Source organism: Caloenas nicobarica, chromosome 13 (assembly GCF_036013445.1).
Source record: "Caloenas nicobarica isolate bCalNic1 chromosome 13, bCalNic1.hap1, whole genome shotgun sequence".
NCBI classification, from domain to species: Eukaryota; Metazoa; Chordata; class Aves; order Columbiformes; family Columbidae; genus Caloenas; species Caloenas nicobarica.
The window spans coordinates 7,030,214-7,048,240 of record NC_088257.1 but is presented as its reverse complement, the minus strand read 5'-3'; the positions used below and the strand labels follow the sequence as shown (position 1 = coordinate 7,048,240).

Sequence of the window (18,027 nt, the reverse complement as noted above, 5' to 3'; positions counted from 1 at the left end):
TTTGTGTATTGCTGCCTAAGCATGATAGGCAGGAGAAAATTTGAAATGGCTGCAGGAAACACCAGGGAGCTGAAGCGGGGAGTGAGGAGCAGCTGCTTGGAACAAGACTATTGTTAACTGTTTCCACTTGTTCTCTGGGATTATTCGTATTTGGCACCGGCTGCTGCACTAAACATTTATTTGATGCCTTTACAATCATAAATCATCGCTCCATGTATTATGACAAGATAATTTGAAAGACTCTGGATGTATGTCATGGATATTTTTTTTCTCCCTAATCTTCCTTTTCACATCTTGATGAAGAAGCCCCAGCACTGGCCTAAGAGCTTACTGGCTGAGGAGCTTCTGAATACCTCGCGGGCTCGTGGGAGGCTGTAGGGCTTCTATAGTAGCAAAACTCTCAATACGCCTGGAAATGCTCACTTAATGGGGACCAATAGGCTGGATAGGACAAGGGAGCAAATCCTAAAACTCCAGCTACCTCAGGGAATGGCTCATAATTTTGGCCTAACCAGCCCATAGGACACATAAGTAGCTATAGGCAATGGAGCCACCCAATACCTGTGTGCACACTGGGGATATTTCTAGTCTATCAGATTGCAAAATTCAGTTGCAACAGACTAATACCTTGTTTGCACTTAGTTGGTGCATGCCAGCTGATGGAAGGTAACTCAAACCACTCTAAAGTGGTTATTTAGATTTGCCTGGCCACACCCTGAAATTCTTTCATGACCTAATGATAAAAATTAAAGAAAACAGGATCATAGCTGAGCTTTCTAGAGCTGGAGAAGAAGGACTGTGGTGAAGGCAGATGAACTAGAACTTAATGGTTATCTTGAATGTCTGTGCCACTGAAGATGCTCAGATCTCCTGGGCAGTAAGAGCTGACTCTACTCTCACTCTCAGACCTGTACTGTATCCCAGCTGGGCATCTTAATGGATGGCATTTTGGGGTTTATCTTCTTATCCGTTGAGTCACAAGTCAAAGGGTTGGCTTGTCCTCCTGACCCCAGGCAAACTCCCTCTGTCCCTTACCCTGTGCTCAATTGTGGCTCCTGGATTCCCTCTCCAGAACCAGTTACCACTCTGCCTTGAGATCAGAAAGCTCTTGTGGTTAACAGTTAATCACTCTAACTCCCGTACGGAGCCGTGGTGCTGTGTGGCTGCCAAGATGCACGAACTGCCAGCAGTGTTCACACGGCGGCTGAGAACCCAGAGACAAGGAGACGGGAGTTGCACATGGTGCTCGAGAGAAGCCAGCTGGAATTAATGCATATTTTTATTTGTTGCTACTTGGTTATACACCCTCTGAAGCCAGAGGGCTAAAATGGAAGTGGAAACTGTTATTAAAGGGGAACTGCCATCAGCTTTTGTGGCCTAGGGAAACAGTTCCTTGTTTCTTTCTGCGACCCTCTACAAGGACCTGGGAAGTGTGCATTTAGTTTTTAATGAGAATGTTTTGTGTGTGCATGTGAACGTGTGTGAGTTACCAGTGCAGTCCCTGCCTCTCTGGAAAACACCAGCCAGCCCATCCCACAGGACTTGCAATCAAGTGGGTGTCTTTTATCTGTGTGAGTGAAGAGCGGCCCTGAAGTTTCCTGCTGAGCCCTATGGAGACTGAACAAAACTATCAATGGTCCTGATTGCACTTGGCTGATTAGCCAAGCTCTCTGCATTCACCTGAAGGTCTAGAAATGATCCTTTCTCTTATTTGCACACAGAAGGGCACAAGCTCTACTCTTGCAGCCTATCTACAAACAACAATGGGAAAGGATTGTCTGTAATTCTCCCGCTTGCTGCCTGGAAAGGGGAGAGAGGAAAGCTAGTCGTGTTGGAACAGGAGCTGCAAAATTAACAGTGCATTGTTGTCAGGGAACAAAAAATAATAATAACTTCTGCTGGCAAGAGCAGGGCTGGGGTGGAGGTTGCTGGCCCCCTGCCCTTGCTGCAGGGAGGAAAATCTAAGATAGTTAAAATAGCCAGAATCAGGTTTGCAGGCACTGGGGCTTTCAAAAGAGCCTGAGAAGAGGTTGTTCTTCTGAAGTCCTCTTTCTGTTGTCCCACTGTTGCTTCCTTTTTACTTTCTTTCTTTTTTTTTTTTTTTTCTCCTCCTACCACCTCCCCTCTTGCTCTGACTCTTCTTTGCACTACTCCATGCTGAGCTGGAGCTGGTGGTACGTTGTCTCGGGGAGCAGCAGTGCAACCATCCCTCAGATCAAAAGAGCAGGCTGTGTCTGTCTTTCCATGTAGATATGCAGGGAACCACAGGCATCCCGGGGAAGCCCGTGGACACTGACACAGCTGGAGAAGCGCCAAAAGAACAAGCACTAGATAAGAGCTGGAGATGAATAGTCCAAGGTAAAAGGATTCTCCAAAAAGCCTTTTGGCAGGATGAATGGCTTCATCCTGACTCTTCCTGCCACAGCCTCCCAATTCCTCCTGGTCCTGTCCAGACTGGATCTCACTTCACATCAGGGACTGCAAACCCTACACATAACAAGCTGAAAACGTTTCCAGTGAAAGAATACCTCAAACTCTACTATCTCTCCATGTATCTATCTATCTCTCTGTCTCCCACAAACACTGCTCTGCACCAGCTGCCAGGCTGGGCTGGAGAGATTCCATCACCGATGGCAGAAAGCTTTCATCTCACTGTGCAGTTTTATTCCCTCTTCTCATTAGCCTTTCATTTATTTTCCCTCTCTTTTTCTCCACCCTCTTTAGGGAACTGAGAGCTGGGAGAGCTTAGAGCCCTTCTGTGGTAGTTCAGGGATGCTGGAGGTGCCAAGCCCTCCCAAGGGACAGCTATCACAGCCATTCCTGCTGCCTTTCAAGGCCTCATGAGAAGTCAAGGGGCCTTGCTGGGTATGTCTCCACTAGCCAACCCACCCTCGTGTTGAGATACTGGATCAAACACAGAACAAGCCCGCCACAGAATCAGAAGTAGGTTACTTGCAATAGTATGGCATCGTGCCCTGAATAATCCAGGGCTATTCTGTAGGGTTTTTCTCAGTGTAGACGTGCCTGTTTGTAACCGTAAATCAGGACTTTAATTCCTATTAGTGCATAGGATGAGAACAAGCTTCCTCCTGCTCTCCCTCTGCCAAGGGACTCCTACCAGCAGTGCCCTGCCCAGGAGAGACCCCGCTGATCTCTAGCCCTCTCATGCTCTGGCTTCTTTCAGTGCCAATGTGACCTATTTGTCCTTTGATGACGGTGTGTGATATAGAAGAAGAGTGGTCTCGATCACAGTCTTCTCCACATGTAGGAGCCTCCCTTGTGATCCAGGTGCTAGAGGAGCTCCTGACGTGCAAATTATACTGCCCTTTGCTCAAATCGTGTGACTAAGAGCAGCAGCCTCTGTGGTTTCCACTTGAAACTTCAGTGTTTATAATTGAATAATGTAACAGAGATTCAGCTTAATCACAGATAAGCAGCTCTGCCTGCTTAAACTCTTTTGCTGTCATAGGATCCAGGATTGAGCACAGAAAGAGTATAGGCAATCTGAATCATATAGATCACTGGCATTTCAAGAACTGAAATGTTTCTGGGTCTTTTTGTGATCATTTACTCTAGGTAGTGAAAGAAGAAATGCATTTATTGCATTTGAAAAACAAAGAACACGTCCTAACTAAAAACCCAGACTAAACATCAGTGGTCTAGTAGCACTGTAGTGCTCAGATACTTGCAGTGTTTTATCTCTTCTCCTATTGAAATGTAAGTCATTTGTTTTGCACTGCACTGGGATAACTTTTATTTTAATACAACCTTGCACTGATGTGAATGACCAGGAAGAAAGACCAGCAGTTCACCTTCCAATGCTGCATTTCCAGGCTGAGGTCAAAGATTATGTTTTTATTCTACTTAACAGGAAAACTAGCATGCCGTTGTCTGCAAAAGAAGAATATCACAGCATTTCAAATAAGCTTTCTACAACCCTGAAATTTAGATGAGCTGTGATAGTCTTACTGCCAATAGTAGCAGATGCCTTCTCTTTAGATACTGTAAGCATGAGGTTATAAACTGCTCAGCTTATGCCAATGTTTGCAGGTAATTATTTGTTCTTTTAAGTGATATGCAAGTAAAACAACGGACAACTGAATCCTCATCAAGCTTGGAAGCACGTCCTTAAGTAACCTCCAAGCTCAGAGTTTAAAGAAGGGACCTCCAGCAACTGTCCAAGAGATAAGATCAGCTCACGGGTTTCTTACAGGACTGACAAACTTCTCACTCTTCACATGCAAATTACCTGACTGTAGAAAGAGATGGATAGGAGGTGACTCATAGCCGAGAGAGCAATTTTTGTCTAAGATGGGAATTAAAGGATTGGCTTAAAGGTGAGGTGTCTCATTAGCCAACATTCAGACTTTGCCAGTGTCTCTCGTTTTACCGAAAACATGACATCCTTGGAGCATGGCTTTGCAGGGCTGCACTCACACTGGGGTGAAGGTTTTGCCTGCTGCCTGCAGCACAGAGAAGGCTGAATTTCCTTCAGGATGCGTGCGGGTGCAAGCTGAGCTCAGCACAAGGGTTGCTAGCCTGGTGTCCTGGTAGCCGTTTCTGGTCCACCTCCCATCAAAAAGGCATTAGTCTTCTAACAGAGGGCCTCTGAAGGCACCTCTCCGTGGAACCCAGCATTCGTGTGGCTAAGTTGTGCATAGTTTGGACTATGTGGGGAAGTTGGATGCAGAGCAATACCCTGACCTGGCTAAAAGCTTCTGACAGTAGATGTAGCTACAGCTGGAGGTGGCCATGGTCAGAGTTACCTGACATCTCCAGGTGTATCTATAGGGTGCCACGTAGAGACACCAGAAGGATTTCAGTGTTTCAGCATAACAGTTTCTTCCTGAACATCCCCCTCCTGGCCTGTGGGAGGGGACTGCCAGAGGGCCATTACACCACAGGTAACACGCAATCAAGAGCTGCACTAGCCTTTTTCAATACATCCAGCTCCTTTCTCATCTGAGAGCAGGCTTCTATCCTGCTGCAGTAGGTGAACTGCTTTTATCATCCGTGGGAGATCAAAGTCATGCAATTAATCCTCTCCCATACCCAGGCTCTGTGCCCTCCCTCCCCTCTTCTCCCAGGAGCCGATGGAGTGCCGGGCTCGGCACAGCTTTCGTTGCCAGACTGGCCCAATGTCAGCTCTGCTGGGATAGTTCGAGGAAGCTGTTTACACAAAACATCAGCGGGTTTTTGATGGCTCTGAAAGATCTGGTAATTAATCCTCAGATGAAAGATACAGTCTAGGAAGATGGCAGAAGAGGCGGTACTACACTTATTGCATTAATAGCGCTGGAGAATGGGTGGAGCCTTTAAATGCAGTGGGATTCATTTTTATTAATCCTGCCTTGGTCTGTCCCAGGAACAGTCACCTCCAGAAGGGTGTTTCCTGGCTCAGGCTGTGTAATAGAGCAGTTGTTTGTAAGGGGGAAGATTAAAAGCAAATGCTTGGTTCAGTTTAGGGCTTTGAAAGTAGCACGTTTGTGTCATTCTAAGAGCCATCTGGATGCAAATAGCAGCCTTCAGGTTGAGGGTTTCGATCCTTAGCCTACCCACACAGTGTATTTGGAGACTTGGACTTTTGCTGCAGAAAGAAGGTGTGACAAAAGCAGCTGCGTGGGCTGTTTATATTGAATATGTAACATCCTCTGGGCACTTGGAAGCCTCAAAAACAGATGCTGAGTTGGGTCAGTCTTACCTGTAATGAGGTTAATGGTGAAGAGTCCTTGAGGATTTCCAGTTAGGATGTGAAAAGTCAGTTTTCCCTCTGAGCTAGAGTCTGGATCTAAGGCATCAAGCTGAAGGACAGATGTGTTTGGTGGGGAATTCTCCATCACAGAGGCGTAGAAGACAGGTCGGGACATCTGAGGTGGGTTGTCATTGGTATCGGTGACTTCAATATAAATTTCAGTCACAGAAGAGAGAGGAATTGTTCCCAGGTCAAGAGCTAGCACTGTCAGCCAGTAGTGAGACGTTCCTTCTCGGTCGAGTGGTCCTATGGTCCGGATGGTGCCTAGAAGAATGACAGAAAGTGCTTGTGAGGGATTTAAGGAACTTAGACCACTTTGTCCTTGATGCCAGACCAGTCTGTGTCTTTGGTCTGCTGCTTGGTTTTTGCTGCAGATGTAAACTCTGGCATCAACCTTGTGAGATTGTGTGGAAGGTAAGGGCTTGCTTGTGCTGAAAGTAATTTGGTACACAAGTGAAAGGGAAGACTTCAGTATTTTGGGGAAGGACAGACATTGATTTTCCATTATTTTAAGGAGACAAACCCTGCTTGTTTCTCTCCACATACAGGGATGCACATTGTACATCCCTGCACAAGCAAGAAAGATTTGAATGCATAGAACTTTGTAAATAGAGAGAATATAGAAATGTCCTATTGGGTCAAAAAGTCAGGCCAAACACAGCATGTAGTTTAAGTTTTTATGGTACACCATTAAACTAAACTGTCATTACCTGTGTCCGTTTCGATGCTGAAGACGGACAGGCCAGTGCCCTCTCGGAAGAAATATTGAACCTCTCCATCTTTCCCCTTATCGATATCTTTTGCTGTGACCATCATCACTGATGTACCCTCAGGGCTGTTCTCCTGCACCCAGCCTTTGAAGACAAAGGAGGCAAAGCGTGGTGGATGCAAGTTCTCGTTGACATCAAGGATGTTGACTTCCAGGTGGCAGAGGGAAGAGCGAGAGAAGGGCTTCCCACCATCACTGACCTGCACGGTTAGATTGTAAGAGTCCTTCTTTTCATAGTCCAGCTCCTTTTCCAACCGGAGTGCCCCAGTCAGCTTATCCATGTGAAACATCATCTCCTCGTCACTAATGAGGCTGTACCTCACCTCACCCCCAGAGCCAGCGTCTGGATCAAAAACCTCAAGAAACAGGAGAATGGTTCCCACGGGCAGGTCCTCAGGGACCTTCACACTGTTGAGGGCTGGGAGGCATTGCGGGGTGTTGTCATTTACATCCTCCAGAGTCACCGTGAGATCTGTAACGGAGAACAGCTGGTAGCCTGTTTTGGGCTGGTCCCTAGCTTCTATTTTCAGGACATAGTAAGGCCACAATTCTCTATCCAGGGCACCTGTAACTGTCACTTCTCCAGTGACACTGTTAATGGCAAACTTATCAGTGGGGGTTAGGAGAGAATATTTTACTCTCCCATTGTCATCTGTATCAGCATCTTCTGCTTTCAGTTGCGCTATTGTTGTCCCTGTTGCTACGTGTTCTGGTATTGCCACCCAGTAGGCACCTTGCGGGAATTTAGGAGTGTTATCATTGGTATCCAACACGTTCACAGCCAACAGTTTCCAAGATGATTTTTGTGGTGTGCCAAGGTCGTACACAGTAATGTTAAGAATGTAGAAGCTGGTTCGTTCATGATCTAGAGGAGAAAGGACTTGAAGGAGACCCAGTTCCAGGTCAATGGTAAAGCAGCTGTCGTCATTTCCATCTGAGATCACATAGACCAATTTTCCATTAAAACCAGTATCAGGATCAATAGCTGAAAGGTCAGCAATAGTTGAGTTGATGGGAACAGTCTCTATGATATCAATAGATCGTGGAAAGCTGTCATCAAACTTTGGAGCATTATGGTTTATAAGGTGCAAGTTCAGAGATGTTTCATCATCCTGCCCGTGGCCTTGAGACTGAGACTCAATGGAATGTATGATGGTTTCTGTCAGTTGTTTCAAGACTCCTGTTTCCTCACACTGCATTTTGACGGGGAGACCTTGGCCGACCACACTGATATTTACAGATGTTGGCAAAGCATAGTTCTCCCCATCTGTCGCAGTTATTTTCAAAGAGTAGAAAAGTGGCTGTTCAGAAGGAAGATCTCGCAAAGATATTCTAAGTGATATTACTCCAGAGATGGGATTCAGTTCAAAATGCCGTAACTCATTGCCAGACTTGATTTCATATTTGATATGCTGCAGCTCATCACTGTCAATTGCAGAGACTGTGGCCACAGGGTTCCCAACCGGAAAGTCCCGTGGGATGGTGCCGCTGCAGCTTGCCTTCTCAAACACAGGAGCATTGTCGTTGACATTGCCCAGCATGAGGGAGACATACACCTCTGTTTCATGGCGGAAGGGTGAGCCCCAATCTGATGCCCATACTCGCAGATGATACCATCTCTGCATCAACTCATAGTCCATTGACTTGGAGGTGGAAATGATGCCAGAATAGGGGTCAATGGCAAAGGGAACCGATTTCTGGTTGGCTATGGTGTAGGTGACAAAACCATTGTCTCCTTCATCTTCATCTGTAGCCCGTACCGTTAAGACACTGGTACCAGGAGGAACATTTTCATCAAAGGCTCCGTGATATGAAGACTGACTAAAACTTGGAGCGTGATTGTTGCAATCAATGATGTCAATGTGGACAGTTGTGGATGTGTGACTGTTAATGGTTGTAACTTCAAGTACAAAATGAGACTGCTCACGGAAGTCCATTGCTCTGGCTGTAGTTATTAGTCCAGTGTGAGGATTGATCTTAAAGCTTGTGCTGTCAGGAGTAGGTCTCAAAATATATTTAAAATTTGGGAAGACTGGTGTGATCCTCACCATAACAACTTGGCTTCCAGCTGGGGAAAATTCACTCAGCTGGACCCGATATACTTCTTTCTCAAACCTGGCAGAGACATACCTGGAGGGAGGTATATGGATAACTCTAATGGGAGAGAAGAGTGGTGGCTTGCTCTTGTCCTTGGCTTGCAGACTGAGGTTGAAACCAAATGGGTAAAGCAGCCAGTTGATCTCTTTGGTTGACACAATCATGAACTTGGTGCTCCCAAAGTAGGATTTGATGGCTTTGAAATGTCTTCCTGGATCTCCATCCACAAAGTCAACAGAATCTATCCCTGCTTCTGAGTCACCACTTTCTACAGAGAAAGTTGCGTAGAGAAAGTCTTCATCTGAGTCAGGTGGTGTCACCTTTACTGAGGAGATAGAGGGGGGTTTCCTGGCAGATGGCTCCACCTGGATGATGAGACTAGCCAAGTTTCCAAAGCCGTTCCCCTCCGTGATCTTTCTCATTCTGTCCACAGCCAAAACCTGCAGGTGATGTCTGCCTCGGTGGGTGCTGTTCAGCCTGCCTGTGGTCATAACCGCTCCCGTGGTGGGGTGGACGGTGAAGAGGTCGGACTTGGTGTTGAGGGCATAGTAGAACTCGGCGTTCTGGCCAGCATCAGCATCAGTGGCGCTGAGCGTGCAGACCACTGTTTTCAGAGGTGTGTCTTCTCTGATGGACACTTTGTAGGAGGGGGGTGAAAAGAGAGGTTTCAAGTCATTTCTGTCCAGAATGTGGATCAAGACTTTGGCCCAGGCTTCATAGGCAAAGGTGCTTTCTGTGGCCTTGATTATTAACATATAACTGTCTTTGACCTCCCGGTTTAAAAGTGCTGTGTTGCTGCTCCTGGTTCTTATTCTCAAGAAGCAGAAATCCCCGATTACATGCTCCTCTGTTTTAAAAAGACCGGTGTTGTCTCCAGAGGCTATTCTGTACCTGATGTCCCACTCAGGGTCTGTCTTGTAAATACCCATTTTGACGTAGCTCTCCACATAGGTCTTGGGGGCTGAGTTCTCATAGATGGTGGCATTGTAGAAGAAGTGGGTGAAGTGCAGAGGGGAAGTGTTGCCTTTCTCGCAGCTCGCCTTATGGACCACACAGCTCATCAGGAAAACAGCAACACTCAGGAAGTGCCTCCTGATAGTGACTTCCATGGTGTGGTGTCTCCCTGGGTCCTGCAGGTGTCAAAGGAAGAACATTGGTCATTTTTATTAAGGTTAGTGTGTTAGAGAAAAAGTCCCTGTGGCCTCAGCCTCACCTCCCTCCTCTCCCTACCCCAGGCTTTGCTAATGTGGTTTAAGCTGAGCTCTTCTTCCTTCTGTCCCAGGGAGAGACCTGTCCTCCACATCCCCATGCTGGCTCAGATCTGTTCACTTTCTCTCCTTCAGTTTTTGCCCTTGTAGAGGGCAAAACATGAAAAGCCGTGTAAAATGCTCTGATCAGGCTGACTTCCTATTCTATGAACAATCTCTCCCTCCATTTCTACCTTTTCCCTAGTCAAACAACATATTTGAACTCTCCACTCTCAATCCAAACCCCACTTCTGTTTTGTTTCTCCATTCTCCCTTCTCCATCTTCTCTCTCCATACAAGTTCTTGCAAAATATTTTCAAGAGTCAATATACAAAGCATGACTTCATGTCTCTCCCCATGGCTTGTCTTCGCTTTCCTCTCCTCTTCCTACAGCAATCTGTTCTCCTTCCCCAGCACAGACACCCTCTTACATTGTGCAAATTCCTTCTGAATGACCAGCTCTACAATACGGCATTTTCAACAGCGTTAGCTCAGGTCCTCGTCAAGTTGTATCTCAGTTACTGCAAAGTTCTTATAATTCACAGTTCTGACCCTGTCTGCCTCCTCTGTGTTGCTTGAAAGGGCAGATTTCTAGCAAGACACTTTGACCATGTCACCCTCAGCTGTTGAGCAATCTCTCCGGTTCCTCCCTTCTCACGGCAAAGCCCCAGGGTCAGGATTCCTGCGGAGGATCTGCCGTCCATGACCACCCGCCACCAACTTCCTTCTCTAATGACTCCTGAACATCTGTGGCTCCATGATTTATGTCTGTGAACATGGTGTACCAAAGAAGCAACAGGAGAGCACATATGTGATTAACAAGGATGTAACTTTATTAGTGAGCTTTGTGGAGCCTGTTAAAGGATCAAGGCCTGTTCTTTTCAAAAGCAAAGTGTGTGCTGCTGTGTGTGCATTTAGGGGTTGAAACCAAGGATAAGCTAAATATAGGTGCATATATTTCCCTTAGATATCCCAGGAGATCTTTATCTAGAACTGTTTCTTCCTCTTTTAAATTTAAATTATATATCAAGTACCTGCCAGTCATTTGGCACATTCCTAATTTAAACAGGGAAGACTTGTTTTTCCAGACACTTTTTTCAAGACTTATCTCTTTAAAAGCCAGAACTAGTTAAATTTATAAGTCAAATTGAATGTTAGGAACAAATTATTGAAGCCTAGCTAACAATATGTGTCACATTCTCTCACTGAGATAGCTAATTACTGATGAATATAAAACTGTAAATTTGATACTTCCTTCAAATCCTTTTTCCTTAGTAAATAGATGCCAATCATCCAGCAGTCTTCATGCTGTGGTTATTTATTTTTGAAACAAATGCTCTGAAGCTGAATTGCAGCCTATGTCACTAGGAAGTGAAACTATCAGAATTTGCAGAATGTTAACACAATTTGGATCTACCACAACTGACAAAATTCAGACTAAATTTTTGATTGTATTGTTTCATTTATAGGAAATACAACATAGTCCCAAATGCACAGCAAATGAAAGAAAATCTTGGAGGACAGGGGCAGGTGATCCAGAAAGGCATGTGGTTCCTCCTGAGAAGATGAAAACCATGTTCTTAAAAGCTCTGCGTGTTACTTAACAGCGCCTAAGAGTTTTGCAGCATGTAGGGACTTGCCTAGAGCTGCTCCCGTCCAACATTTTAAACTGCTGAACCTGGAAAGAAGATGTATGCATGCTGTGTGCGCGTGTGTCTGCTAGGACTGTAGAGCAGGAAAAGTCACATACAATTCAGAGTAGAATAAGACAGCAGAATACAACACCAAGAAAAAAGAGTGCTGTTCCGTGAACAGCAGAATTAATGAAGTTGATTGCTTTGTATCTGGGCTAATTGACTTCTTAATTGAATTGTACTGAAATGGCAATGTGAACTCATCTCTTATAAGACATCAGAGAACCCACAAGGCAGAGATGTTATGAACTCCACAACCACAAGAAAAGCTGGAGCTAGAGCACATGCCGTCTCGGGCACCAGCAATTCAATATGGGAGGATAACCTTGAGCAAGGATTGGGTTTTCTTGCATTTAACAAGACACAAACTTTCTTCTGAACCTCTCTTGGAATGTCCGTAACCTCACTCTTGCCTGTAGGTTTCCTGACATCTAAGAAGGGCTATACTTAGGTTGGTGTTTTTTCCTCTGAGGGGGCATTAGCAGCATTTTACTCCTCTGTCCAGCTAATTATTTTGCAAAACCTGTCATGACCTCATATTTCTGAGAGCTTTGCTCTCAATTACAAGCTGGGCTGAACACAATCGATGGCTTCAGCAGTTATTATGAGGGCTGGAGAGCAGCTACGCACATGGGGCGTGAGGCAGAAGCCTCATTTCCTCTGGAGATGGATCTGAAACATTGAAAGGCACAGCCAGAACTTAGGGAGAATTTTCTAGGAGGCATCACTATCAGCTTTTGAAGTCTAATAGTTTTTCTTTGTGGCAGGACACATATGCAAAGCCCCAACATTGGCACAGAGAGCCCATCATGTCCCCTGACAGCAGCTGCCTGTGCTCTGAGACATGCTGTTTCATCACCTTTATTACTGCATGTACATCTCCTTGGACCATTTCTATCCCAATATTTCTGGGGAATCCTATCACTGTTCATGCAGTTCCACACAAGCCCATGTTTGCCCTCTTGGTTTATCCTTTGGTAAAAGAATGAGATGGAGACGGTTGGTGACATTGGTGTCCTTCAAGAGTTGGCCTGTTCCAGTTGAGCATCCTGGGTCTTCCAGGAAAGCTCACAACTTCCCTAGCCCTGACTGGAAACCATCATGTACTACTTGTAGCCTGGAGTTTCTTGTTTAGTTGGTTGCATTGGGAAACAATGACACACTGATGTCTTGTTTCTCTTTCTCCAGCATGGTTTTAATGTAATTTGAAGAGGAATAGATCTTCCAGGAGATAAATGTGCAGCCCTTGCTCTCTCTCCCATTTCTGGGATCATTTACATCACATTCACAATGCAAATTTATCCAGAAGGGGGACTAGGGCATTTCCAAAGGCCACACTGAAGCTCAACAGAAAAATGGGGCACAGTGCTCTGAAGAGAGGGCAAATCTGGTTAACTATTGCCTTGGGTCAGCTCCAGGGAAAGCCCTGTTGGAACTACCCTTGGAAGGTGTCAGTAACGAACTAGCAGAAATGAAGTAGGATTCTGTGACTCTCATAGTGTGGACGGGAAAGCTGTGTATAATGTGAAAATGGCATAAAATCAATTTACTAGCACTTAAAATCCCAGAGGAAGGCAGGAGCTGGGCTGCCAAGCTCAAGGGACCTTGAAATGTAGTTCAAGGTTCTCCGTGTTGAAACTCGGTGAAATCAACTGTGCCTGCAACTGATTTTTTCTTGTAGATTAGGAGAAACATTTTCCCCGTTTTTCTGAGCTATGCTACCCCATGTCTTTGTTCTGACAGTAATAAGAGCATGATCCGTGGAACCTGTGGCAAGGGCTATACCTGCTTCAGGCCTTCTAGATCCGCTGAAAGCATTAAATACTGAAACACTTTCACCTGCCTCTGGTCCCTCAGCTCATGGGATCAGTTATTTCTACTCCTGAAAGCTTTGCTTCTCATTTTCATGGCTCCCCTGGGCACAGATGCCCTCCTGAACTGGTTGCACATGGAGAGGCAGATGTTTTGAGAAAGGTCCATTGGTGAGATGAAGGGAGGAAGGTAAGGCACGCTTCTGACTGAGGGAAATACCAGGGCATCATTATGTGGTGATTCAGTCTCCTCTCCTAATCACCAGGCGAGGATCAGAGAGCCTCAAGGGGCTTCGCCCTCAGCCCCGCAGATGCAAGCTCCCTGCAGAGCGAGTAAACATTCTGTGTATCTCTAATCAGAGCCTAAGCGCGCGTCTAAATTTAACATCCAAATTGTGATCCTCCGTCAAAGGCATGCCCAAATCTGTTGGTTTGAAATGAAGGAACAAACGTAGCACTGAGGTTCAAAGTGTGTGTGTGGGGAGTCTGTGGAGATGGGTGATTCGGGGGATCGGTGCAGGGCATGGCTGCTCTGGCCAGCTGGGGTGAGCGGCTGGAGCATGGCCAGGGGGTCCTCCTGGGGGTCTCTGCGATGTGCTGCCTGCTATGTTTGTCGGCCGTACCGCAGAGAAGTGCTGCAGCCTGCCAGGAAGCAGGTGTGGCCCCAGCCCCACCTTTGATCGCCTTCAAGAGGAGCGTTTAAAAGCCATAAAAACCCAAAACATAAAACAAAGAGGGTGTTGAGTGCACCAAGAGCAGCATTCCCCTCGCTGGTGGTGGTGGGGGCTTGGCCCAAGGTTTTGAGATCAGAAGATTAGAGAAAAAAATCATCATTTTGATGTGAAAATAAGGGCAACTCTTCCCTTATTGCTCTTTTGCCAGCACACATCCCAAACTCCCTTTCTTCCTCTTTCTTTCTTGCTTTTTTTCCCCCTTCCATCTCCATTCTCTCTCCCTTTTTTTATTTCGCTACAAGAAACAGTGTCCCCCCTGGGATAGGTACTGATCAAAACCATCTCTGAGCACATCACCATCTCTGTTGGAGGCTACAAACACAAGGAGCTGGGGGGGGCAAGTGAGATGTGAATAGTCAATGATGGGGCAGTTTGATGGTAGGTCTGAATTTCAGTGGTCACTGGGGAAAATAGAGAGCAAAGGAAGTAAATCAAGTAAGATAGTAGTGAAAGGCTTTGGGAAAGTGGATGAGAACTGGGACTATCTTTTCCTAGCTTGGGTGGTAGCTGAGCAGAAGGCGTTCAGCTATAGTTGGGGCAATATCCTCACAGCCACCTGCCAAAAAGGATCAACCAGAAAGCTGTCCCTGGGTTTTTAATGTTGGAAAGTCACAGCTTAAAAAGTACCGTTTTTGTACAGGTGTTGAGCCATGTATGTGAGATGTTTTGATTCCCAGCACTGAAATAACCTGTGTACAGGCTGTGGGGGCTGTGCTGCTTGGTTAATATTTGCCCTCTCCTCCGCCGCAGCAATGCTGATGGGATTAGATCCTTTTCCATTTGGTGCCTCGTTCAGTTTTGGTGAGTTCCTCACCGGTTGCTTACAAAGCCGGGCCTGTGGGGTTTGAATTCTGGGGGGAGACGGGTATTTTTTGAACTGTTTTCTTGGACTTCGAAAAACAAACAAGCCCATCCCTTCCCAAGCCATGGCACAGAGCCGTTCCCATGATCTTGGCAGCATTTCTCTGAACGGGATGCTGAATCTGGGCTGGTGCTGTGCTTGGAGATCCTGGTCCTGCATTTGGTAGTGCAGTCTCCGCTTGGTTTTGGAGCAAAATAGAAGAAATACATCCTGGAGGTACAATACAAAGCCAGAAAACTAATGAAAAGAACTCCTGAAGTGACGGTATTTCCTTCCTCAATGTATCTCGGGGTTTTCCAGTGCCTGAGGATGGTTTTTGAAAGGCTGATGATGTTCACCAGGCTGTGTTTTGCACCAGCCTGTTCGGGGGCTGTGTTCATGTGGGTACAGCTTCTTGCTGGACTTGCGAATTCCACCCGGGTCCCCATCTCCAAATGGCTTGGATAGACCTTTGGAAATTGTTTCCAGATTGCTAGACAGCGGGGAGCATGGCGGCTGATTGTTTAAAATTAGTTGTAAAAGGCACATGCAACAGAGGTCTGCCCTTGCTCAAGGTGACCTGTGAAACACTGCTCCTGTCACAGAGCGAGTGGCCCCTGGGCAGTGGCTGGACCCTGCGCTGTGACGATTTCATGGTTCAGCTCTGTTCCTGGTGATAAAGTGGCTGTGTGCTGATGGGGTGGGCTGTATTGGGGGCTGCTCAGCCATAAAGCTGTGGAAAGCCATGGGATTAACAAGTGTCATGCTGGTGTGTGGAGCAGTGACTGTTGCTTGGACCACCTGGCATGGAGTCCCATGAGCCCCACAGAGATGCTCATCACACCATCTGCCAGCTGGGCCAGGCAGGTGCTTTAACTCTGGGGAACTTGCGTACCCTGGGGAGCTTGGACCTGCAGACTCTAAGGGGTGTTGGAGGTACAGAGACTTTCTTGAAGGAGTTTGGGGGAAGCCTGTGAATCATTGACCCATGTGAGGCAACCTGGGCCCCAGGCTGGTGGACCTGGCATGGTGCTGGGACACACTTTTTCTCTAGTCAGGCTGTGTTTCTGCAGTGGTTGGTAAAAAAAGCTTAATTCTGAGGCAGTGCTGCCTTCCCTGGCTCTGGTTTGCCACAGGGAGCAGACCTGTGCGGGGTCCCACTAGGACCAGCATTCGGGGTGACAGTGGTGGGACACTATCTGTGGAGCAGTGGAGGCAGATGTGCCAGATGTGGATTAGTTACACAGGAGAGAGCAGGGTGGCTGAGAAGTGTTCACTTTGATGTCCACCTCCTTCATCTTCCATACAACTGAATGTTTTTGCCACCTGTGTCAACACACCAGCTGTTCGCAAGCTGAGTGCTCAGATCCAGACTAGCTCTACAGGCACTTTCCTCCATGATGTCTTACTGTGGCATCTCCCAGCCGGCTGCTCACCCTTTCCCCTCAGACATCTCACCTGTTGCTCCATCCTTGCAGCTATGACTGTGCCCTCCTGCCCTACCTGCTGCCCTGGTTTGCTCCTCAGCCAGAGTAAGCAGGCACTACATGTTTTTGTCTCCAAGCCATCCTCTGTCCAAGAGCAAGGCATCACCTTGTATGTGAAGCTGACCTTTCCACCTGTGACGTGCATTTCTGTCAAGTGCTCTGTGAGGAACCCAAGGAGAGCCTGATTTTGTACTGCTGCCAACACCTAGCCTGGCTCAGATATGTCACATAGCTGAGGTTTCTCTGTCATTGTTGTAAGCCTCCAGGAGCTCGTCTGTTAGGCACAGGAGAACTTGAACAGGCTTGAACTCCCCATAGAGTTATAAAGGGTCAGTGATCTTTATCTATCTTGGCATTGCAACATCTTTCTAGAGCAGGAGTTAATCACACATCTCCAGAGCTGTGGAGTCCTCAGTAGGGGTTTGGGGTGGTTGGAGGAGGCCTGGGGGATGAGGGAACCTTGCAGAGCCAGCTGCCTTGTTCCTGTCCCAGAGAAAGTGTGACATGAGAGAGGTTGACTTGCTTGTGCTGAGGGCAGGGGAAGCATCCTTATGTGTTATTTGTAATCCTCTTCCTCTGCTCTCCCTTGAAAAGATCAGCTGCTTTTCCCTCCTCACTGAATCCTGCCCATGGTCCAGAAGCTGCCATTGCACAGATAACCAGGGCTGTGTTTGGGACTGGTGGCTGTCTCCTTGGCCAAGGACAGCAGCTGGGACAGCCAGGAGACAGGGAGCAAACAGCAGATCCAACCCACTGGTGGCTCTGATGAGAATGGAGTGCCTGTTACCTGTCATGAGAAGAAACAGCCCTGGGAGCTGGAGATGGGCAGTGCCAGTGGGAAGGGAGCTCGGTGGGGGCTGCTGCTGGGACTGTGCACCTCTCTCTCCAGGATTCAGCTCCCACAGAGGCTTTTAGTGCCCAGGGCCACATACCTCGGTCACTGCAAACTAGCTGGCCAAGCAGGTGTGCTGTGACCATCAGCACAGGCTGTGAGAGCCCACAAGGAATCCTGGGCTATTTCTGCATTGCTTACTCCTGCCAATACTCATACTGAGCCTTTCACATTTTCCTCATGCTTGGGTTGCAAATTATCTTGCAGCGATAATCACTCCCCTGCCTGCATACTGCTGAGGGAAGCTGGTGTGTGGGACCACATTGTCAGTCTTCTCTTGTACCTTTAGGATCTACTGGCCAGTTTCAACCAAATTTAACCAGATAGGTAAGGACTTAAAAGGAATTAGGTTTGCACAAGCTTGTGAAAAGCAGCAGGAGAGAGGAGAGAAATCCAAATTAGGACTCCCAGCTGGAAGAAAAGGCTCTAATGTGAGCCCAACCCGATTATTAGACATCAGAGAATCCACACAAGAGAGAGAGCGCCCCAGGCAACCAAGCTTCATGAATTCTGCTGCTCACAAAACAGCTGTTTATTTAGGTGCTGCAAAGTCTGTGAGATCCTTTCTGGGATCCCAGCACACAATTCCTATCTGACCCACCAAAGCTGTGAATCCAGACTGGACTCAGCTTCCACCCCAGCCTGGAGGGAGGAACAGCTCTGCCTGGTCTCTGAAGGGGCTCTAACCCTGAGCTGTTTGACC

The 18,027-nt window shown here is 47.0% G+C and overlaps 1 protein-coding gene across 1 annotated transcript in view; it reads right to left on the bottom strand.

The window, feature by feature from the left end:
• FAT2 (FAT atypical cadherin 2) overlaps positions 1-9,727 on the bottom strand; it is a 45,909-nt gene extending 36,182 nt beyond the window's left edge. Inside the window, exons 1-2 of the mRNA XM_065644058.1 lie at positions 6,463-9,727; positions 5,702-6,016 (exon numbers count right to left, since the gene is read on the bottom strand). Coding sequence (XP_065500130.1) covers positions 5,702-6,016; positions 6,463-9,727 — 3,580 coding nt within the window. The remainder of the gene's footprint in view (positions 1-5,701; positions 6,017-6,462) is intronic.
• Positions 9,728-18,027: the final 8,300 nt, after the last annotated feature.